The following is a 25,605-nucleotide window of genomic DNA, read 5'->3' on the forward strand; positions in this document are numbered from 1 at the left end:
TTTTGATGAAGATGGAGAATGTATGTGTGTGTTACAAATAAAGTTGCATGTTTTTTTCTAGTGTGTGCGTATGTGTATGTGTTTTTGATGTTCGACAGCATCTGAAACGATAAAAAAGAATTTTATTGTTAATTTTCTCATGTAAAAACAACAACAACAAAATTTTTGTGCAAAAATTCTGATTGTCTTGTGCTATAGTGCAAAAACTGATGATATTGTAATTCATAACTGATGAAATTAATATTGTAACTGATCTGAACTAGTGAAATTTTCGTATTGTGCTATTGAAACTGATTGTGCTAGTACAGAAATTTCTTATTGTGCGAGAAAAGAGGTTAAAAACTTGTTAAAACTGCTCTGTGACCCTCTCGTTCTTCACGTCGTGGACGAAGGACTTCTCGGCGACCAGGATGACACTGCATACGGTATCCTCGGGCAACGGACTGTTGAACTCGCAGACGACCTTGATGTTGGTTCGATCGTTGACCACCACCTGCTTCCTCTTAGATGTGTTGATGACGAACATGGGTCTGCGGGTTTTGAATTCGCTGGGCGTGTAGTACATGTCCATGCTTCCCTCGGTCACGCGATTGTAAGCCGTGTAAGCTTCGTAAAGTTTGAGGTAATCGTCTTTGGTCATGTCGAGGTTGTAATTCTCGCGCGGGAAAACTTCGTTGCGTCCATTTTTCAGATAAACATTCTTGATCTTGCAGTCGTCGAACTTGCTGGAATCTTTTTCCTGGTTGTTATCGCGCCCGGTCTGAAAAAGCACTACGACGAAATCTGGCATGTCGAACTGTATGTTGTTGAACTGTGTCGTCACGTCGAATTCCATGTGACTCCCCGACGCCACCTTTTGCACGCACTGGTAACCGTGAAAGTGAATCGACACCTGCGGACTCTTCAAGATCTCTGCTTTGTACTTGAGGGCGTAGTTTGTTTCGTATTCTACGATCGGCATTCTCAATTCCATGCTCCGGATGACGCACTTGGATGCTTCGGGTAATGTGTTGGCTATCGGCGTGCCGTCGGCGTTCAAGTTGGTGTATCGCATCAGTGCGTTGTTGTCGTTGGCTGCTCTTCGAAAAGTGACGCGCAATCCCCCCTTCCACATGATCTCCTTGTAGTCCGAGAAGAATCCCGGCAGCAGACGCATGGGAAAGAGCACCGTGTGACTTGTCGTCGATATTTTGGTCCCTGCTTCGAATCCTCCCGCCTGGTAGTATGTCGCGTCCGTTTTGGATAATTTCAATGTTCCCACTGCCGTCGACGTGATGCCTGGATAATCTATTCTGTCGATGACGGTGTTGTGTTTCCTCACCTCCACCTGCGAGAACAGGTGAGGCACGAAGTTGTCAACGAGTATCAAATTTGCATTGGGCGGAAACGCGTTTCCGCTTTCCTTCTTCACCACGTCGAATTGAAGGTAGAGGTCCGCTCTGTGAGGATGAACGAACCCATCCCCTACGTCCACGTCGTATTCGATCTCTCTGTTCGCTTCGTTCAAATTGGCGAACGTGCGACGGTTGGGAGGAAAAGATTGCAATTCGTAACTTTCGATTTGCTCCATTTTTACTATGTGTGTTATTTATTATACGTTGATCTCCACGATGGCAGTGGTCGTTGCACCTGCGAAATCCACCACGTCTTCTTTCTCGTTTGTCACCACCAACTCTATGTCGTCTATGCGGTTGCGGCATACTGGAAAATAGATCGGCGAAGAGGGTGTGTAGATGATCGGTTCCATGAATTCGGAACTTGGTTTGAACGTGGCGATGATTCCCGTCTGCTTGTGACTTCCCAGTAATCCGTCCGAAGATTTCGTGATCATGCCTTCCGCCACGTTGCAGTGAACGTTTAGAGTTTCTATCGCTAGAAATTTAGGAATGTTGGTTGCCGTGTGTTTGATGCCAGCTTCGAGTTTGGTGTTGTTCTCGAAACCTAAAAGTTCTCCCATGGTACCCAGGTTTATGGTTTCCGTCGCCGATAGGATTTCCACTCTGTGCGTGACCGAATTTTGAGAAAGGTACGTGCCTTTAGGTAATTGAGCTTGCAAAGTGGAAAGATTGTATTGGCCTGGCGTGACGACGATGTGTTCGCTTCCGACGCTAATTTTGTTGTTGTGCTGCGTGACGTTAGGTATGAGGTACATGCTGTAGAATGCACGCAGAGCTACGGATTTAGGATAGACGATGTCGTCGTGCAGCGTGAGTTTCAAGATTGAAGATTCGCTCGTGAGATGGAACACGCCCATGGTGTTTTAGGTTCCACAATGCTTTCTGAAAATGTTCCACCGAGGGGTTATTTATTTTAGACATGTATGCGAGAACGGAAAGGCATAGGTGACCGCAGTTAACATCGGTGAAACCCTGGATGCGTTTGTCATTGTAGTAGAGGTTGGCAACACTGAGATACTTCACCAACCTGGCAGGTGGTGTGCCACCGAACAAATCGAAAACAAATGCATTGTTATCGTCAATTTTGAGGTAGCATATCCAATGTGTACCAGGATTTTTGTAACTGTCCAGGTTGACCACGCCATACTCCCTTTTCTTCGCAGCAGAGGGTAGAGAATCGGACATGAAAACACCCCTGAAGTTTTTTATTCCCAACAGTTCGATCAGAGATTCAATATCGAAGTTGGACAGGGCTTCTTCTTTTTTTTATATTTCTTCAAAGCATCGAGGTTGCTTTTTTGTTTTTTGGTTATACCTTTCCCCTTCTTCTCCATAGCCAGGTTGTGACGTTTCTGTTCTTCCAATTCTGCCTTGTTCTTCTTCGAGTCGATGACGGTTTTTGCAATGGCGGCGCTACCGCCGGCCAAACTTCCAACGGCCCCTAATGCTGCCAGGATGGCTGGGATGCTGAATATGAAACCTCCGATCTTTTGCTGTTTTCGCGAACGCTGCAAGCGTCTCAATTGAGGTGTGCTGAGAAGTAATTTCATTCCGTGTCCTTTCGTCAAGCAAGAACGTTTCTTCTCGCGTTGTTTCTTGGTGAGTAACCCATCGAGGGCACCTAGATTTTTCAGATTGGAGTATGGTATCTGGTACACGACACCCTTGGGCTTCATGATGATGCTTTATATGCTATTTTCACGGTATGTTATTTATATATATGTTCTGAGATTTTTTGTTTTGTGTAATTTTTTTTGGTATGTTATTTATATATAAATGTTCTGAGATTTTTTTTGTTCCGTGTAATTTTTTTTTCAAGGATATACTCGCGCAGAGCCGTTACACAAATTCTATTACATGCTTTGTTTTCTTACCAAGAAGTTCCTTTGTACCCTTGTACACGATTTGAGTTTTGTTCTCGATTAAAATAGCTAGCTTCTCGTCGGATAACATGTTAACGTATCGATCTGGTAAAAATAGACTGTATTGTGCGTTGAGCAACAGACGCGCCTTGGGGCCATACTGGGTAGAAACAATTGAACCGGAAGTTATCGTGTAAGGTTTGTCCACTTCTAATTCCTGAATTTTTACATATTCGACTGATGAATTTAGCATTTGTTTTAATGCTTGGGCGTCTAGTGATTGTTTACTCATTTTATAAATAGCAAACACAACTGGAGTTTTTTTTTACGTAGTGTTATTTATATACCGAAGAAATTTTTTCACGGTTCGAGAATTTTTTTATTTCTACACACCCCATCCAAGTTTTTGTTTCGTGTTCATGGCGATGGTGGTGCCCAGTGCTGCAACTCTTTCTCCCAGCGAAGCGTCTCTGCTAACGAATCTTTCGAAAGCTGCGTGCTCTAACTTTCTGTCTGCTTCGTGACGTGCATCCAGATCGGAGCGAGTGGCGTTGTAAGCGATGTCGTGATCTTTGCATGCGGCGTCCAACAGATTCACACCCTTGTCTCCTCTCTCCAATCTTTTCTCGAGTTTGGTACCTGGTCCGCAGTACTGGTAGCCAGGTAAATGCATCTCGAAAGGTAACTTGTTGATGATGTCGTTCACGAGACCCTTTCCTTCGGCCACGTACCAGAATCTCGGAGGCAGCGTGTTGATGATTTTAATGAGGTACCCTATGCCTTTGTCGTCGTTTACGATGAAGTTGGAAAGTTTTGTGCTGATCATGTCCACGATGCCAACCTTCTCGTTGTAGAAATTACGATTGCCTGCATTCTCCTCTCCTGCAATAACCAACAACCTGTCTATGAGCTTGCGCACGTCGTCCACCCAAACAAATTCTTTGGGTAACGTGTTGTAGAGTTTGACGCCACTGCCTGTTTTCACCTGGTTCCATATCGGCTTGATGAGATTCCTGTATTTTTCGCCGCTGCTCGATTTCACCCTATTCTGCGTAGCGTCGTTGTTCTGGTACAAGGCATCCGTCATGATCAAAATTTCCTTGTAACTCTGGTAATCTTCTTCGGTGTAATCCTTCGGCTGCTTTTTGGCAACGAGTTCCCACAGTCCCACCGTACCCGGATACCTGTTCCAGCTATTCTTATCGCCTAAATTGACTTTAATGTCGTTGCCTTCGAAGCTCACCTTCGATTTTCCAATCTTCCAAACCACACCGCCGCCTTCGTTGCTCTCCATGCTTGGATACAATCCGAACACTTCATCCTTGTCGAACTTGCCCGTGCTCAGGTAGTCTCGTGCCAAAGGTCCCAACTCGATTTTATCCAAAGACGACGGCGTGCTACCTATGGCTCGAGGTCGTGGTACTTCCTTCAGTTCGAATGGTGTCGAAGAAATGCTCGAAATAGGCGTGGGTACAGTGTAACTTTTAGCTGCAAGTGGTACGAGTTCGTTGATCAAATTTTTATTTTGTTCTGTGACGCCTTTAATTTCTTTACCTAGATCGCTGATGGCGTCGATCACAGGTTGATCTTGACGTTTCTTCTCTTCGTAGAATCCGCGATTCTCGGATTTCCAACCTTTGAAGCGTTTCGCGAGGTAGTTTCGCAACTTGAGATTTTCGTCTTCGATTTTTCGTTTCGCCATAACATTATTTATACACGTCGTTTCTCACAACGTTGCAACGTTTAGAAAGTCGTTGATTTTGTTTCTGTATTTTCCGTCGTTGGGTTTCCTCGTCATGTCGATCGTTGCGAATCCGAAATCGTCACTGTTCCAACAGTGGGAGCAGCAGCGTTCCGAAAATTGATTGTAGTTCATGTCTCCGCCTACGTAGTCATCGTACGCGTGCTTGAGGTTGGTGTGATCTTGACGAAACAAACATATGAAATTAGCGTTGTCGCGTACTAACTGTTTTGGAATTTTGGAAAACGTTTGAGCTAGGAAGAAGCAATCCATTCCTTTGTGACGACCTTGCGTGAAAAAGTTGCGAATTTCATTTTGATTTTCCAGGATGACATCGTCGAACACAACGACTGAATTTTCACGACAATCGTCGAGTGGTTTTATTTCCGAAGCGAACGTTGCAATGTCCAGACCATCGTACAGTTTTATCAGTTGCTGGTATTTCGCTTGTTCGAGACTTTTCGAAAATACGTAGAGGTGCCTGTTCTTCCAATCTAACCAATTCGGTGCGAGGAGAAAATTGTCCACGAGCAGTGTTGTTTTTCCACACCCTGAAGGACCTACGATTAGACAGCGGATGCTGTCGGGAAGCAACTCGCCGTTCTTTTTTTTCGTTTGATTTTCCGAATCAGGTAGACGTTTCACGACATTCCACGCACTCATAGAATCACTTCGTTCGCGTCGATCCAACTCTTTTCCGGAAGCCCCAGCCATTTCACCAATAGTTTGTCACCTTTTCTACGCAATACTTTCTCGATGAGGTACGTGTTGGGATGTTTTGTTTTAGAGAGTTCCTCTTCGTAAAATCTTCCTTTCAAAATCTCGCCGCTACTATCTTTTATTATATATGTGTGTCGGTTTCCGGGTAAAACTCGAACCACCGTAAAAAGTTCCGTACTCCAATTTTTTGTGAACCCCTTCTCGAAGGTGCGTTTGAATTTGCTGATCCTCACCTGGTCTCCAATTTTGAATTTTGACTTCTTGGTAGTCGCGGGAGTGTACTTTGGACAGTAAACTGTAGAAATTAAACGCTGCTCGTCGGATTTCGTAACGTCAGCTGGCTTCATGCCTATGGTTCTGTGTACTGTATTATTATAAGTGTCGACGAGTTCCGGCAGTATGTCCACCCATTTGTAATTTCCCCGAAGCGTGAATCGTTTCCACATGTGTGTTTTCAAGGTTCGATTAAATCTTTCCACGATGCTGGCTTTGATGTGACTGAAGGTTGAATAATGCCGAATGTCATGTTTTTGAATAAACTTTTGGAATACGGCGTTGTAAAATTCTTTACCGTTGTCTGTTTGCAAAAACCGTGGCCGTCTGCCGCTTTCGCGAAAAATTGTCTTGAATGCTTCCGTGACGCACGTTCCCGTTTTGGCTTTCAAAGGTAGAGCCCATGCGAATTTCGAAAACGTGTCTATGACGGTGAGGAGGTACTTGTTTCCCTTGTTCAATTTATGCACGTTTTTCAAATTGCCACTACTCATCTCCACGAGGTCACTTTGCCAGAGGTCGTCGATTCCCTTGGTCACCACCGCCAAACGTTCGTAGTTGCGGCGCGCAGGTTTATGCAATTCTTCGACGATGGCTTGCCTAGACATTTTTAGAGATTACGTTTGAAGAGAAGCACCACCGTGATGGGATTCAAAGAAGGTGGCACTTCGCTCGTGTTTTGAATGATCAGCTTATCGCCGGCACTCACGTCGAAAACGGTGAGATCTTCGTCTTCGTGTATTTCATATATGTTGCGCGTTTCGTTCCAACGTGCCAGAGGAATATTTCCTGCTTTCTGGACACCACGATTCGATATCAAGGTCATGGTGGGAACGCTAGCTTTTCTGCCGTGAGACCAGTACGAAAATTCATTTATCTGAATCGTGCCATCGAGGAGAAACTTGTAGTACGGATGATAAGGATGCAACATGTACAGTTTGTTACCTTCGACGAAAGTGGAGATTCTCTGTTGATTGGGTACGCTGTTAATTTCGATGGCTTGCAGAGAATGCAGTTTGGCGAATTTAGTATCGACGCTAACGAGGTTGCTGTGAAGCTGTCCCAGTGTATTTTGTAAGGGCAACAAATGTTCGGCTATGGTATCCGTTACAGTAGAAAATGACGGTTTGATTTTCACTTCCACGTTCAACTGCTTGAAGTTTTCGTTGAGTTCTTGCAGCTTGGTACCGAAAGAGGCCAGCGTCGATTCCTGCGTGGATTCCAGCACTCCAACTTGATCTCTGATGTTGACGACGATACTCTGAAGGTTCTCGACTTGATTCAATTTCGAACTTTTCTCGGTAAGATCGTTCACGATGCTTCGCATCTCGGTAAACTGCGTGTGAAGGTCGGCGATGCTCTGCGAAGTGGGCAACGTCGACACCAGCGAAGCAAGTTCGTCTCGAATCTGTTCCACGTTCGCCGTTTCTGTTTCCAGTCGTTTCAGCATACGTGATATGTTTCTTTTCAAAGCGTGCAATTCTTTGGAGGTGGGGAGATTGGCCACCCTACTCTCGAGATCGCTCAACGAACTTTTGATGTCGCTCGATTCGGATAGTGCCGTCACCGCCGTTTTCAATTTTTCCAAATCTTCGCTCGAAGGTACGCTCGTCCGTAACGATTCCAAGTCAGCCTGTATGTTGTCCAGCATGTGATGAAAATGAGCAAGATTCGTTTCGACGTTCAAATTTTCTAAATATTCTATCTTCTGCTGAACCGTGCTCAACGTGTCTTGTATGCTCGTCAACGCACTGGCTTCAGCGTGAATATTTTTAATTTCTTCGTTGATCAACTCCAGAGACGCCTGAAGCGTAGCGATGGTGGTTTGAATGTGTTCGAAATCTTGATAAGCCTCCAATTGAATTTTTATGTTCGCGACGCTTTTGCCGATGACCTGCAGTTCGTCCGACGATGGTAGGTTCGTCATGGTATCTTCCAAAGTCTGCAACTTGGATTTAATTTCTTCCAACGTGCCGGCGAATTCTTCTTGTAATTTGGAAACAACAACATGCAAGCGTTCTACATCAATATCCTTCACAACGGTTTGAAGTTCAGAGAAATTCTTTTCAATTGTCGAAGTTCGTTCCTCGATTTCGAGTTTCAATTTTTCCAAATCTTCATTTTTCGATTGAAATTGCTGTAATTTGGCCAAATCATTTTGAAGCTTATCCACGCTCAACTGTATATTTTGAACGTTGTCATAAGAAGGTACGTCAACATAATTTTTTATGAGCGTTTTCAGTTCGGAATCGATTTTCAAAATAGGGTCGAGACATTGCGTTTGGAGCGTAGCGATCTCCGACTCTAAACTTTTGTTTAAGGTCTCCTGCAAAGCGATCAAATCGCTCCTCAACTTTTTAATTCGGACGTCCAACATGAGAATCTCTTCTGCGTGGTCTACACGCTTAGTGTTGCCGAAAATATCGTTAGGCATTTTGGTTAACGGTTATTTATAATAGGATAGACGATTCGCAATTCTACGAAGAGAGGAATGAGTTTGTCGTAATCTCCTAGGAGTTCGACGTACAGGTAATCTCCTGCGGAAACATCGTACGCCATGTTAGAAAGCATCTTGTCGTGCTTGATTCGAAAAATGTTCTTGCCGGTAGATATTTTGATTTCGCCCACGTTTTCCGGATTCACGGTGATTTGAAGTTTTCCATCGATCGGAATTTTGTAAAAATGTAAATTGTTGTTGAAGACGTAAAACATCTTGCCCACATCGTCATCCAATTTCGTCCAAATGCTGTTAAGGTGAACAATCAGTAGACCGTTGAGTTTAGTTAACATGGAAGGTAGAAATTCATGATTTGTCGTCGTGTGGTGTACAGCCTCCATGTTGGTTTGTTTTCGGAAACCAAAGAGATTCATATTATGCTGGTTATTTAAAATACAGTCAAAGTTTTTTGTAATGACTGTCAGTGTTGTTGTTTTGTTTTTATGAATCTTCTGTTGAAGATAGGCACATGTTGCAGGTTTTGCTTTCTGCTAAGCGATAGTGCCCCCACGGCAGTGTGTGGATTCCACATTGGAGAACGCACCTCTTGTCGTCGTTGGGATCCAGGGCAATCTTCCTCACTTTGTTGGTGGTTAACACATGGTCGACGCTCTGGATACGCTGTTCTGCTCTTAGAACCGACGACCCGGTCTTGAGGCAATCCACGAAGTCCTCGAATGTGAGATGCTCCCGAACCACCTGTCTGCCGACACCCTTGGCCTTCTTGGTAACGCTGCCCTCGGCTTTGATGGTATAGGCCTTGGCGCGAAGACCTGCAAACTCGAGAATCACGTCTCCGTCCTTCTCGTCTTTGAGTTTGCCAGGCACCTTTTTGTTGCGAGCCAGGATTCCGTACTGGTTCGGCTGGGGATAGCCCGAGGTGTCGAAAAGCTCAATGAAAGATTGAGCTGCGGCTATATCCCCGTATGCGTCGGCTGTGCGAACGTGGTACACCAAGCTGTCCGTGTCCGTGTAGAGAAGCGAGATGTTGTGGGCGTAGTGTGGACGTAATGTGTCGTAGTACGTCTCGAACATGTGGAGCTTGCTCAGATCCAGAACAGTGGCTCCAACGTAGATGGGCTTGTTGAGCTTCACCACGCCTTGCTTCATGTGAATCAGAGCCAGCTGCTCGTTGTAGATTGTTCGAGACTTGAACAATGGACTTGCAACAAGCTGACGACATCGCTCTTTCCTCGTCACCAATTTTATGTCCACGCGATTCCGTATATTCTCCATGGTTTTGCCAAACACCGCATTATTCATTAACTTGAAGAAATCCTTATCAAGCTCGGACGTGGCTGCGGTGCGGTGTTCAGTGTTGACTTCAATATATGGACGCAACCATGGAGAATGCTCGAACTTGAGGATGCGGTGAACTGCGTGGACGGTGACCCCTCGCTGCATCAACCACCGGAGATTCTGGTAGTGAAGAACGTATTTCTTCTTGGGTTCGAAATCCATGACGAGCTTCTTCTGGTTGGAATCGGGTGGACACTTGAACTCGGGTGCAGGGGGGAGATCGCAGAACAAATCCTGCAGCTCCTCGGAGAACTCAAGGTCCACCTCGGCGAAGAACCCATGTTCCGAATCGTCGAAGTTTTCGATGTCGAATTCGGAAGGATCAGCCCACTCGAACCCTCTAAAGGGGAGTGGCCGCATCATGGAGTGCCCGTACAAGTTATTTACGTCCGTGTACATGATGTAGCTTGACGGTTGGGTGGAGTCGTAGCCAGTAGCCATGTGATGGTTGTTGGCGCGCGCGTGCCGTTGCGACACCTGGACCATTCCACCCCGCTTGGCACGTTCCACAAACAGCATCATGTCCACGTCCGAAAGAAGCTCCAGCTTGATTTTCGTCACCAGAAACATGGCTGACCATGCCAGTCCGGGGAGACTATAGAAGTAGGCGAGATCCAGGTGGTAGATGTTTATTGCAGTCGCCCGGAACGTCTGGAACACGTCGGCGAGGAGCGTCACATCAAGTCTGAGGTACGCATCGTGGTAGTCCCCGAGAGTTCGACAACCTAGCTCGCGCCACATGGACTGAGCATGGTTATAGTCATCCTCAGAGATGCCCGAGCCTCGCAGCTTGCTATAGAAGTTTGCTCGAGGAGGAAGCGACGTCTCCGCAAACTTGGTAGAGTCGGTGACGTATTCGTAGGGGTAGACCCCCTTACGCCTGAAGAGACTGGCGTCCAAGTTTGGAAAATTCGCAGAGGTAATGAGCATTTGTTCGTTGCTCAGCTTCCCTGCAAGAGCATCGAGGCTAGCCGAGAGGAACCTCAGGGAGTCGAGGAAGCGAAGTTCGATGCTCCTGCTTTTTGAGTTGGGGATCGGCACCCACTTGCTGACGCTAATATAACGCTCCTCGTTTTGTGCCAGGACATTGATTCTTGCATTGTCGTACCCAAGATGCTTGATCAGGTGGTGAAAGTCGTACCCCGAGCCATTGTGAAAAAACACAGGGATGAAGCGCGGGTCCCGGGCCAAGCGATTGCAGTCGTCGCACCAAGGACCAACGTACCTACCGTTAAAGTGATCGTGGTGATGGACTTTACGGTTGTTGATGCTAAACTCACAGGTGCACACAGGACAGGTAGTAGCCTCCTCGTGTCTATGTTGATCGTCGGGGGACAGTGGGAGCATAGACTTGGGGGTCAACAGCACCTTCCCTATCTCGATGGCCTCGACAACCATCCTCTCGAGGAAGTGTTTGGCTGCATCGGGACCACGGTACACATAGGGCTCGGGGGCGATGTGTTGATCTCGTCGCACCACAACGTATGCGAAACTGGATGCCTCGTGGAGTTGGTAAGGGGTGGTGGAGGAAACTTCAGGATCGGGATCGCAAGTGGACAGGGGTTTGAGAAAGGCCTCGAAATCCGCGATGATGATGGCGGGGTGCTCTACCATGGCAGCGTGCATGTGGAAACGCTCCACGGTGCCAGGTTTGGGCAAGTCTGCCAGCCCAGGTTCGTTGGCTTTGCAGTAGAGCTTGTGGTTAGCAAGCTTCTCGGCAGCGATGTTGCGACCTCTGGTGCGGTGATAATTCTGCTGTTCCTGATTACGAAATTTAGACAAGCACCTGCGACACACCTCGACGTGGTGACTGTCTTTGCTTGTTTGGTTCGAAACAAGCCGAGAGAGGGAACGGATGAGGGTGTAATGGTGGTGGGTCTCGTTCTTGATGAGCAGAAGATGAATTTCCTGCACACCATCGTCCTCTTCGTCGCTCACCCGGATAGGGTACACCACATTTTCGTCGGTGAGGCCATAAACGTTGATGGCCAACCGAGGGTTGTGTGTACGGGCTTCGAACTTGCGAATGTCCGAAAGCGCCACCGGGTAGTCGATCCCAGCCATCGCATCTTCCAGCTCCAACTCGTACTGCATGTAGTGGTTAACTCGGTGAGGTTGGTTTTTCCTGTGGACGGGGTGTAATGCTGCAAGTACACACCATACGAAGCACTTGTTATCTTTATTTTGGATGTTCAGGACGGCCTTTCTATCCACAATCGCTTCTGGTAAGGGGGCGTAGCTGGAGGCGGAGAGAGGCATAAACTTGGAAAGTTTGACGCGCAGTTCGTGAGGCTTGCCACACAGCGAACCCCCCGAGCCCTCGGCTTCATGCTCTTCTTGCTTTGCCACCAGCTCCTCGGCAAACTTGTTGTAGATTACCTCTAGGTTTTCGACATCCGCCAGATGCAGCGTCTTCGCCTTGGTGTTGTGGCAGAAGCTGTAAATTTCATCAGAAGGCTTCTTGTACTGACAACGTAGCGATGCGTAGAATTTGGCGGAGTGTGTAACAAGCGCATCGCCGAGGACGGAAATAATTTGCGCTTGCACGTTCTCCAAAAAGCTACGCACGTCGCATGAGCCCTCCGAAATAAAAAAAAAGTCCTCTAACAAACACTGGAAAGCAGACTGGTCTGCTTTTATCGCAGGCTTGACGCGTTTGGCGAGTGGTGCATTGATGGAGGCTGCTTCTGCCTTCCTCTTGGTTGAGCTGGTCGACGGTTGAGCCCCAGATGTATTTTTGCTTAAACAAGTAAGCTTATGTTTTTTCGCATACGCAATTGTGATGTGTTTATTACATCCGGAACATAGTTCAGTGGCAGCCAAATGCTTGCCTGGCACGCAGGTGCGACAATGTCTTGCAAAATGTTGGCTTGATATAGTTCTTTTGCAAACAGGGCAACTTTTCATGGAGCGCATTTTTTCGGGGTATGTTTATTTATATGCGATCTGTTGGTGGTAGAGTGTTTACAAAACAAAAATGCCTTATGAGAAAAATTTTGTAAGGTAATTCTAATTAGTGTTAATTCGAGGGGTTTATTTATATATGGGTGGCGTTGTCCTCCTCAAATATGTGCTTTAATCAACCCTATAAAAAAATAAAAAAAATATATAAGAAAAATATGATTGTAGATAGAAAATACACAATAAATATTGTATGCAATACGAAAATAATAAAGGCGCCAGCGCGCGCGCGTGTGGCACATCGTTCCCCCGAGAGAGGTTTACAAAGGTCACGATAGGTCTCTCTCTTTTACAGCAACGTTGGCATCTCTATTTTTTTAGTTGTAAGTGGGTTGCCAACACTAGTTAATAATGCTACACACACACGCACACACATACTATGCTGCCATCCATCTCTTTTACAACAGTATATATTTGTTGCCGGCTCTCTTGCCCCCAGTGTGTGTAGGTTGGCAAAAAATTGTTTTATGCACTGTGGCAAGCCTCAAGCAAACTTGCCAGTTGCTTTAGAGGTTACACCAAACAAAAAAAAGCTGAAGGTAGGTGTTGGTGGCCGCCAGTTGTTTTAACTCTTCCCCTTCTCTCCTCTCTCTCGTAAAAAACTATGACAATACCAATAGGTTGGCAAATTGCTTTATACACTATAAGCCAAGCCTCAAGCGTTGCCAGCTCCTTGCTTTAGGTTAGGTTAGACCCAAAAATCTTGGTAACTTTTCGAGTAAGTTGGCAACACTACAAGGCAAGCCTCAGCAAAATTGCCAGCTGTTTTAGGTTAGATTAGACCCAAAAACCTTGGTGATTTTTTCGAGTGAGGAGTTGGTAACATTATTTGTGAGGTTAACATACATCCAAAAGGTTGCGTCAAGTTGGTAACACTGCGAGGTTAACATACACCCAAAAGGCTACGCCAAATTGGCAACACTGCGAGGTTAACATACACCCAAAAGGCTACGCCAAGTTGGCAACACATATACACTCACACACAAAAAGCTAAAAAATTATACTGCGTAGTTGGCAACACTGTGAGGTTAACATACACCCAAAAGGCTACGCCAAGTTGGCAACACTGCGAGGTTAACATACACCCAAAAGGCTACGCCGAGTTGGTAACACATATACACTCACACACAAAAAAGCTAAAAAAATTATACAGCGTAAAAAGCTACGCCGAGTTGGCAACACTGTGAGGTTAACATACACCCAAAAGGCTACGCCTTGCCCGAGTTGGCAATACTGCAGAACAAGCCTCAAGCAGTATTGCCAGCTCCTTGCTTTAGGTTAGGTTATACCCAAAAACAAAAACCTTGGTAACTTTTCAAGTAAGATGTTGGCCACACTGCGAGAAAAGCCTCAAGCAGTGTTGCCAGCTCCTTGCTTGAGGTTAGGTTAGACCAAAAAACAAAAACCTTGGTGATTTTTTCAAGTGAGGAGTTGGCAACACTGCGAGCCCCACGGAGCCCCATTTTCGGTTGGTGAACCCGGGACACTGCACTACTCTCATTGTAGGTTAGTTTAGTGCATAAAACGTCGTAAAATAAAAAATAGGTCAAGAACAAGTTGGCAACACTGCTTGAGGCTTGCTTTGCAGTGTTGCCAACTCTTTGCCTTAGGTTAGGTTAGACCCAAAAACCTTGGTGATTTTTTCGAGTGAGGAGTTGGCAACACTGCGAGAAAATGGAGCTCATGCCTTACGAGAGAAATCCATTAAGGCGAGCTCCACCGAGCTCCACTTTCGGTTGCAGAACCGGTGCACCTGCACTACTAACAGACATTCATTTTGTTCATCAGGTGAAAACTGTCAACGTATCTTCAATGCTACCCCGGCATACGGCGCACTTGTTCAATTGGGAAGCACAGGATCCGCAGGAAACAAAATGTCGACACGGGAGAATTACAACACTGCTAGGATTCTCAAAACATATTTTGCACACAGAATCCACACTAGGTTTATCGGACGTTTTCTCAAGAGTCTCTATACTGTCGCAATACTTGCAGCTCTTGGAGTTACGATGTAACGCCGCAACACTCTGTATAAAATGACACTGGGGTACCAACATGTAATGTCCTAGAATCGGACAATCTTTGGATGTCCAATCGCAAAGTCCGTACGAACAATGAAAACATAATACTCTGTCGCTAAAGCCTGAATAGTAAAATCCTGCAGTCACTAATTCTTCCGGAGTCTGACGTAATCCTATAGGCCACTTTCTGTATGTTCTGTATCTCGAATTCACTGATAAGTAATTGATAACATACGGCTCGGCGTGAGTCCTGCAGACGTGATAAGTAAACACTCTCATACGTCATAAAAGGTGAAGTAATCGGATACTGTAGGTGACGGCGTCCCAGGTATCGGCGATATAGGAACAGCCAGAGGATCGTCGGGGAACAGACGTCTGCGGACACCGAAACCTTCTGCAGGAACCACAGGGAAACAGGGATGTCCTTCTAATTTACGTAACAAAGGACGATCACAGCCAGAACACCACAAGGAATTTCTGTTCGCCAACAAAGAAAGCCACTCTTTCACTCTCTCCTTCAAAGCTTCACCGAGCTTATCCTCTTCCTTCCTGCGACGTAGTTCGCACATACACCCGTGACTTGGAAATCCTGTTCTCTCGTCCGCTCTTCTTTTTCTCTCTTCTATCTCCTTCAACGTCTCGCAGTGATGATGGACTCCTTTTCCTAATCCGTTGAACAGGTAACATCCACACCAGGGAGATTCAGGTATCGCTACATACATAAACGGGAAATAACTCAGCACCCGATGCAGGGCCGTTCGATCGTTGTCCAGGTCGCCGCAAGATCGAACAAGTTCCCAGAACTCCTCGTAGCTAACCTCGTAGAAATTCACGCCATTATCAGACAGTCTTGTACCGCACACATCCATCCTCGCATGACGCTATTATCATGTATCCCTTCTATTTATACCTTCTTTTTTTCTACGTCACGATTTCCGTTAAACACACTTCAAATAGTCCTCTAGAAGACCGAGCCTAAAACATGTTCGAACATGTTCCTTTCAGACAGAAAACAACCACACCCGATTCCAAGAATTTCCAAGAATGGCTCATCAACCTAAAACATGTTCGAACATGTTCCTTTCAGACAGAAAACAGACACGCCCAATTCCTGGAATTCCCTAGAATGACTCATCAACGCCATCTGTTTTCAAACACAGGAAACACGTACTCCAATTTATATATGACGTCACATGCCAAAATAACATAACAAAAACTTTTCCTCCTCCCAACCCAGACTTTCTGACTCATCAACGCCATCTGTTTTCAGACACCGGAAACTACCGACCAACCGTCACTGGAAAAACCCGTGACTCATCAACGCCATCTGTTTTCAGACCCCGAAAACACGTACTCCAATTCCGAGAAAACCAACCGTCACCGCGTACTTTTCCTCCTCCCCACCCCAGACTTTCTGACTCATCAACGTCATCTGTTTTTAGACACCGGAAACTACCGACCAACCGTCACTGGAAAAACCCGTGACTCATCAACGCCATCTGTTTTCAGACCCCGAAAACACGTACTCCAATTCCGAGAAAACCAACCGTCACCGCGTACTTTTCCTCCTCCCCACCCCAGACTTTCTGACTCATCAACGCCATCTGTTTTCAGGCACCGGAAACTCCCGCGGGAAAAACCCGAATTCCCTCCTCCAACCAATCAAAACGCTCCTTACAAAATAAGCCCCGCCCATTTATGACGTCACGACCAATCAAATTCATCCTTACAAAATAAGCCCCGCCCCTTTTATGAAAAAATGAAAAAAAAAACAAAAAAAACTGCTGCGTCATCAATTGATCTTTGATCGATCTTTTCCAATCAATTGATTTATCGACCCGAACGCGGGTGCATTACTACTAGCCCAAATGATCTGTAAAAAAGATACGAATTACTGGATACAATGATTAGCTTTGATGAATTCCTTGTGTCCAAATCGCTTTCTACACAAGGTAAGAGGGAAATCTCGAGTGAGAGAGAGAGGGAGGGAGTGTGAGGAGATAGGCTACGTGTTAGTCAAACTCACCTCATGCCTTACGTTTGTACTGCCTACCCTAATTTATCAATAGGCTATAGAGCTTTCTGTCGAAAAATTCTGGCGCCGCCCCTGTCAGTGAGAAACCAGGACTTTCCTGTTGGGGGGATGTTCACATTTTTTCCCAATATATTTGATAGTTTATCATGTCTTCATGTCAAAATTTAGATCGGAATTTTTTACAATAAGCTGATGTATAATTATATAAAAAAAAATAATGATAGTTTACAATTATATTTTATAGTGGCGTGCCCAAGATTTCCAAAATGAGGTTATGTATGCTTTTTTAGTATGTGTGCTTTTGAAATTCTTCTTTTTAGGAACAATGGGCTGAAATGGACGTGTAATCGTCATCACTGAACCTGTAAGGTTGCCTTTTGCTTTATGTTCAAAACAAAACAAACTTCAATACTCGCCTTCGGTGTATCTGTCCCATCATCGAATTCATCACCCTTGAAAGTGTAGTAAATGACCATGGGCACCCACAGGAATTTTGGGAGGAGGGGGTAAACTCAGGGAAAAGCAGGTACGCTTCATTTATGAAACATTAAACACAAAGCTAAATATATGAACTGAACACATTTCAGCACATACCACTTCCTTCACTTGTACGTAGAAGGAAACACAACACAACTATTCCCGGAACAAGAACTGGAGACGCCTCTGCCAATAAGTAAGTCACTCTGGAATGAAAGTTTGGATAACTATGAACGGTCGGTGACCGCTTAATATATACAATCCTGAAAGACCCGATCATACGACATGGTGCGTTGTTCTGAATGATATCTCGATAGAGAATATTGTAGCCGGTAAAGTCACTGCAATCTTCGCGGCAATAGCTACAGAAGCGGTACGAATCACTTTTTCGAATGTTGACGGCATGGGAGGGAGCTTATAGCCTCAACCTCATGGTTTGCGAGTATATGCGTGGGTTTCACGTTACTTCGCAACATCTTATTTGACCGCCCTGAAAAATTTCAAAGTCCGGAATTCGTAAATTTGGCAGCATTGCGCTTCAGAACCAACTAAGAGTAGCCAACTTTGCAACATTTCTTCTTCCTGAATGAAAACGCTCGTGATTTTTTTTTCATTCTTTCACATTCCATAAGGTAAATATACCCTAAAGCAGTAATAAGATATATGAGTAGACAAAAAACTGTTAAGTAGAAATACGAATGTTGAAAATATTTCAAGATTCTTCGTTCTGAATTTGAAAATAGGAAAATGTATGTGCATTGTGAAACACTGAACTGGAAAAATTTGCGGTCACATTTGAATGCAAGGAGGCAAATTTATGATGATTTTATGCGAAATGTTTAGTAAAGATACCTTGCACAACACCAAACGATTCTGCAAAATGTGTCTTTTCCTTGGTTCTTGGCGAAAAATGATTCGAAACTCCGGCACAATGTTGCTTCAACTGAGATTAACGTGTTTTACTGAGATTTATGTAAGCAATCTCCTGGAGTAGTTGGTTAGATGACAGCACTTTCATTTTTTTGCTGTTTTCGTCAAGATCGAAACATTGTAGGTTCAAATCCCACCCTTTCCTTATTATTTTTTCCTTTTTATTTACCGAGTACGAAGTGTTGTAATAACGTAATATAATATTATATGATATTACTGTCAATATTTATGCGATGCATGCTCAGTGGCGGCGATTGGGTTTCAAAACTGATGGGGCCAGGTGGGGGAGGGGGGAGGGCAAGGACAGTTTCTTTCCCTTGGTAGATAATGTTTAGCATAGTCCGGGGTCATCTGCCCCTCCACACTCCATAATCGTCGCCACTGTGCATGCCTCAAGTAATGCTTCTACTAGCTAATGTTTTTAATCTTTCAGTGATTGGTAGGATTTTAGGAAATACTTTTTCTTTCATTCAGCTGTTATAAGTTAACACATATCGCATAAATATCAACGGAAATATCCAAGAAACGTAGATAAGCATTGTCGTCCAAAGCCGTATATTTCCCAAAAAAGATTTTGCAAAGAAGTAGGTTTGAACTCATGACCTTCCATTCCATAAGCAAACGATCCCCTTACAGCACGCGGTTCACATTATTTTATGCACTCGGTTCGGATCCCACTTTAAACTGTATGTCCAGTCCCGATTAGCCTTACTATGCATAAAGTTGACTTAAAACACCAAATCAACCAATTCATCTCCTTTCAGAGTGGGCCTTCTATGATACTGTAGTCGGCCAGCATCCGAAAATACAGTTCTGCTTCGTGTATACCAGAGTGTAATTGCATTTAATATTGTGACTAATTTTACTTTAAAACTACAGATTAAAGCGATAATAGTATCCAGAAAAAAAACCTCAAAGTAGATCTTCACACAAAGTATTTTAATCCATTGCCAAACGTTTCAGTTAAGAATAATATTGACCGTATTTTCGATTCATGGTAAATTTGCTAAAAGGACCATGTCAAGAAATCTAAATATGTAAGTTTTACTAGTAAATTCATTTAAAATGCACGAAACAACAAGGGAGGAGAAAAATAAACCTAAAAAATAAGTCAAAATGCAACAAAAACTGTTAAAAATACTGACAAATAAACTAAAAGCCTAAAAAGGCCGAAAAATGCAAAAAAAAATGTAAAATAGAAATTGTTTTCCGGCTCTAACTGAAGGGAAACGGACATGATATCAGGTTTAGCATTGTTTTTAAGGGTCAGAAAAAAAGTTGATTTTTCGTCAACTTCCGGACCCTAAGTAGTAATTATGACCATTGAAAAAGTTGGAGGTAGCTTACTTAAAATTTTCTTGCTGAGGAATCGTATCGTCCCATATCTCCACTTCATAATAAAGAAAACATCAAGTTTATATTTCGAAAATGACTTGGATTTTTCCACCACGAAAATCTGTTTTTCATAGTTTGAAGTTCGTTAGTACTATCTTTCAAGGTTTCCATTTTTTTAATTTCACACATATTTTATATTTCATACGTTCCTCTCTCTTTTCATACAGTCTTTGGAAAAAAAGCTGAAGTTTCTTGTCAAACGGGGTCTGGTTCAAATGACTCCTTTTCGCTCTCCTGTTCCTACTTTAAACAAACAACAAAAGACTTCGTAACTAAACGATTGCTTGTTCAAAACACGGAATTTTTACACAATTTACAAAATATGACAAAACGCCAATAGACATGTTCATCATTTTTCCCTTTCAGCGTTTCTCGATTTTATCTGAATTCGTTTCCTCATGAAAATTGCCATGAGGAAATTATAGATATGACATTATATGTGAATTGGTTTCTTCAAACTGGTAGCAAATTTTAACATGAGCAACCTGGAGAAGAGGTAGCGTGCTTGATTCTTACGAGGGAGGTCGAAGGTTCGATTCTCCACCTAGGCAGGATTTTTTTCAGGAGTATATCGTTGGGTGTAAAGTTTATCCACCGTGCTAAGAAGTTAACATTGGTCTCTGTATTTCACGAGAGGAAAGTAAATAGTAAGAGAAAGTTATTTCGATGATAGGAGGAAGTCACATGCCACGTGGAATGTGCAGAATCAAGTTACATAAAGCTAAGTCTGTAATGGTGGTTTCGAATATTGCAAAGTTAGTGCGGAAAGTTTGTTATATCTGATACTCGTACTTTCTGTTCAAAGAAGACAAACATTTTAGATACAAAGCAGTGACGAATTAACGATCATTATGAGGTTTTGAATTTTTTTGTCACTCACTATATAAATACTTATCGAATCGGTCTTCGTAGCAATAACAATTTATTTATGTTAATTAGCGATTTACTATTAGTTTTAGACGCATGGTAAGATGGTGGTGAGGGGATTGACAACAGTCATTAGGAAGGAACGGACATAAAATTACAAATCTTAGCAATTTGAACTCATTAAACACTCTCCTACGTTACAGTTCTGCACTATATCACTACTTAACATAACTGTATATCTTTTTTTAGTATATCTAAATCAAATAATCAATATTTTAGGTGTCAGTGAAGAACAAACAATACATAACTTAAATAACATTACATTTTGCCTCCTGAATACATGTATGTGATTTGTGAATTAATCATGATGTTTGTGTTAACACAACATATGAACAATAACTAAAAAGAAAAGTTTTAACTTTAAATCCTGGAAATCTCCAACTTCTAAAGGGAAATATGCGCAGAAGGGACGTCCCTCAAGTGTGCATCGGATTCATTTTTTTTAAAATATTCTAATATCAACGGTATCTGTTCAGCAAACAAAAAAAAAGAAAAAAAAGAAGAAGGAGAGGGTGGGATTTGAACCCGCGACCTTTCACGCTTAGAGAAAAATTAGGAAAGCAGCACCTAACCAACTGCTCTACGTTAACTTATTGACGTTATAGCCTTAAAAACATGTTGACGTTTACGAAGACTCCCACCTTCCTGTGTTTCAAGCACATTTTCTCGACACTTCGTGTAAAATATATGTTTTTGAGAACTGTTCGATATTATGGAAGGTATTGTAAATAAAATATCGCATAAACTCCTCACAAATTTGCTTCTTTCTGCACAACCTTGATGGCAATTTCCCTCAGGTGGAGAAAAACTCTATTCAGTGTTTCAAACCCCCCAAATTTCAATTCGAGCAAGCAGAATCGTAAATATCCTTCAATGTTATTTTTCCAATTTATTATTTCTGTTTGATTGTGTATTATCATAGCGGTTTATAGTTTCTAAGTTCATGGAAAGTGTTAAATTGAAAACCTATCACCGTAGCGTTTTTCGTCTAGTGGAAGGACCTACTCAAAGTTGGCTACTCTCACCTGGAGCTGAAGTGCAATGATGCTAAGTTTACGATTTCGGGACTTAGAATTCTTTCGGGGCGGTCAAATAAGATGTTGCGAAGTGTACAACCGTAAACAAGGTTCAAATCTCCCACCTTCCCGCTTGAATTAGGTATGTTTACAAGAACTGGCCTCCTTCATGGCTGCTTGATCCCACAATGCAACAGTGACGTAAGTGAAACACAACTAGAGAAGTTGTCGATTTTGTTAACAACTTTCTGTACTCGTCGAAGGACAATAGTCTGAGGTATTTTGGGAAGAATAGTTCCCCGCAATGATGGTTCTCGGGTGAAAGTCGTAGATCCAAGGCTGCAATAAGTTAAACGATGTATGACATAAATATTTGCCGACGAAAGTAAACTTCTACACTTTCTGATGGGTAATTTTCACGATACTCTTGACGTAAAGTGCAGCGAGGTCGTGTTGGTACCACGAACTCGAGCGTACGTCCATCTCTGCAAATTTGCTGTTGGCATTTTCCCCGTCTTACAGAATCAAAAACGAACATTCAGGAAGACACCATGGGGGAGTGATTTTGAATCCTAAAGCGTATCCTTTTGGTTTCTTGTAAAACCTCTTAAATCTAATATTGTGATATACATTTATGTATTCATCATAGTGTATGCCCATAATTCAACCATATTGTATCTTTTTTCTCGATTTTCCTTGCATATTACTGGTGTCGTTGAATTCTTGCTACATTTTTATATATGTAGAAACTATATACGTAACTTAGTGAGATCAAGAGCGTACTTGCCCCTCAAAATTTTCAGGTATATGAAAATTTACAAATTAATGGTGCTTTTGTTAATCTCTTGGAGCACGAAAAGTAACGAGTATTTTTTACGATTTGCAAGTGTAGCTGTAATGTATCAAAATAGTTCTGGATAATATATTTTTATATGCTTGAAAACTTTTTGATTCTGCTCCCCCTCCCTCAAAGTTAAGCTCCAAGTTAGCTCACACGTTACGTCTCTGGTAGAAACCTAGTGAATTGGAAACAACAGGGGAAGTTATGAAACCCAATTTAGAGGATCCTGCAGGCGGACCCAAAACCGCTATATCTAACCCCGATGCTGGGCATTAACGTTATTATCGTAGTATTATCGTTTTTGGCCTGTAATCAAGATATCCCGGATTCGATTTTCGATAGTGGCACATTTGAATCTCAACTAAATCCAGTACAGATTAGCATACTTGTGCAAAACTTCGTTTATTATCTTTTCGTATACTTTGTCAGTCTGGAAAAGGATAAAATTGAAAGATTCTAGATTATGTTGCTATGTTGTGGTCCCTTATATTAAAAGAGAAACATAAATTAAGAGTATTTGAAATTAAAATCCTTAGAGAAATATTTGGACCTAAAACGGATTAGGAGACAGAAGAGTGGAGAAGATTACATAATTTAGAACTGCATAATTTGTATTCATGTCTTAATATTACTAGAATAATTAAATCAAGTAGACTTAGGTGGGCAGGCCATGTGCCACGAATGGGAGAGGAAAGAGGAATTTACAGGATTCTTGTTTGGAAGCCTGAAAGTCCAAGACGAAAATGGAGGATAACTTTGAGATAGATCTAAAGGAAATCGGTATAGGATGGAAAAGATTGGATTGGTCTTGCTCAGGATAGGGACAGATGAAGGCTTGTGTTCTTGCAGACATAAACCTTCGGGTTTGAGAAGGCTAGAGATATAGGATCAGTCAGTTAGATTATGTTGCTGCAACTTTTGTTTGTTCATTGAAATATATCATCACTTTTCACAGTACTTAGTCATCGCTTTTGGCGGAAGGTGTCCCCTGCTAAACCTACCATTGCCCCCGTTTTAAACAAATAATTTGTCTGGCAAAAGAATTATTACTTTACACCGCTTTATCATTTTAGGTTAATTGCCACAAGATTCAGATTTGAATAAAATCTCTCGCTACCTACAGATATTGGCCAATACACGATTTGCTTTTGATTCCGTTTCGCTACATTTTTATCGGCTAAACAGATTACGTTATGATGCTAAATTGGTTCAATAAATATGAATGGTATCTATTCTCTTGGCAGATTTGCACGAGTTCAAGCTTTTTAGATATACGTGTATCAAAGTATCTAAGATAAGATTATCATTGGGTTATCAAAGTGAAAGATACAACAGGGTAATACACAAATCAATGCATTTAGATTTACCGATGATCCAATACCATGGGAACAAATGCTCTATAAACATGTAATTCTTTGCGTAAAGAAATTCTGGAGCTGTATTGTATGAATGTGTAGATCAGAATGGAAAGTAACCAGCCCAGTGCCACCAATGGGAACAATGCCGCTTACAACAAAGAAAAGTTACGAATCAGATTTTCAAGTGGCAGGTTCTTAGTTTCCCCAGCTGGAATATTGAAGATTTTGGAAATTGTAAGTACATATTTATTGTATTATACTTTTTACAGTATCTTCTCTGAATAACAAACTAACTGATAGAATTTACTAGTAAAGACTTAGTGGAGCTAAAGAAATATTGAGAAGGTGCGTGGAGAGGTGGGGATAGAATCAGGCATATTTGTTTTACTAATTCACTTGTAGAATGGATAGATCATATTATTCGATTTTCTCCTCTCATGAAATCTGTGAAGTAAAACTATATCCTGTTAATAATTTTAAGCAGAATGCAGCGAATCACTTCGATTTCTATCTAAAATATTCAGAACATCTGACACCGTACATTGGAAAAATTGAGTAATTTAAACTAAACTAACCTAAACGATAAAGAAATTAATTTTGCTTCACAAAATCCTCAAAAGAAAATACGGACAATATCTGTATCTGATTCCAACACCTTTCCGACTTTCACAGCCGCAACACCAGATCGCACGAAAGGTCTCTTCTTTCCATTCCACTCCATAAATCAAACTTTTATGCTAATTATTTTACTGTTACCTCAGCAGGCCTTTGGAACAAGTTGCCATCTGAAATTAATACCTCTCCCTCAATTGTAACGTAAAAAATTGTTAAAATTACATCTATTAAATAATGAATATTAATTATTTGACTTCCCAAACAAAGTAGTAGTTATAGAGAATGACACATGAAAGTAAGACCCAAAAAATGATTATATGTAATATTTAAGACGAATTATCATTAATGTGTACAGTTTTGAACTATGTTTAAGCGTAATGTTTTGTATTTCCTTGTACGTGTGTGTGTGTGTAATATAAACTGCACTGTCTTTTTTGTTTAGGTGTGTGAAAGGGTGAGCATTTGTCTGTGCGCTTATAAATTATATTATTTTCAATTCATTTTTATTTCCTTTTCAATTTTATTAGAAAACAGATGTAATACAATATCAAAGTAAACCGTGGACGAAAAGGCATTTTAGTCTTAACTTCGCAATGTATACAAAACAGAAATAGGGTTTATATAAATTAGTTATACAAAAGTAACCGTTAATTGTGAAGAAAGTGTATGTGTACAAGTTTATTGTCGCACGTTGTTAGTCTCAGACGCCTGATTGGTCCCCATGGATTTCTCTATCTGGGGTTACATTAAAGAACGTGTGTTTGTTTCCCCTCTTCTCAGAAACGTCGACGAGATGGCCAAGGAATTGTTCCCCCACGGCCAATCCAAGTCTGTACCTGTGTAAGATAAACAAACGCTCACGCTTTCAGTGACAGCGTCTGAAACTAACAACGTGCGACAATAATCTTGAAGATATGCTCTATTCATTGATGTATAAACCATTTCTGTTACACATACACTTTCTTCACAATTAACGGTTACTTTTGTATAACTAATTTATAGAAACCCTGTAAATAAAATAAAATACATGATATTTGATTGACGTCGGCACGTGCGGCCAAATATATACGGGAAGTGAGTGTATCCTTATCTAAGATTCTTACTTAAAACTTTAAAGCAAGGGGTGTTTAACTTCAGAAAAGTTAAAATTATAAGGTTGTAAAGGGGCCTGCACAAGACAAACACAACTCATTAAAAAGTAAGAATCAACTAAATGCTCTCTCACAGACAATGGAAGAGA

General features: G+C 42.4%; 1 protein-coding gene across 1 annotated transcript in view; it reads left to right on the top strand.

Annotated features, from left to right (window-relative positions):
* The first annotated feature begins 23,769 nt into the window (after window positions 1-23,769).
* Window positions 23,770-25,605, top strand: part of LOC146001314 (uncharacterized) — a 49,558-nt gene continuing 47,722 nt past the window's right edge. The window contains exon 1 of the mRNA XM_083138622.1: window positions 23,770-23,984. Coding sequence (XP_082994748.1) covers window positions 23,856-23,984 — 129 coding nt within the window. The 5' untranslated portion in view covers window positions 23,770-23,855. The remainder of the gene's footprint in view (window positions 23,985-25,605) is intronic.

This window comes from Lepisma saccharinum, chromosome 17 (assembly GCF_977018435.1).
Source record: "Lepisma saccharinum chromosome 17, izLepSacc3.1, whole genome shotgun sequence".
In the NCBI taxonomy this organism is placed as follows: domain Eukaryota; kingdom Metazoa; phylum Arthropoda; class Insecta; order Zygentoma; family Lepismatidae; genus Lepisma; species Lepisma saccharinum.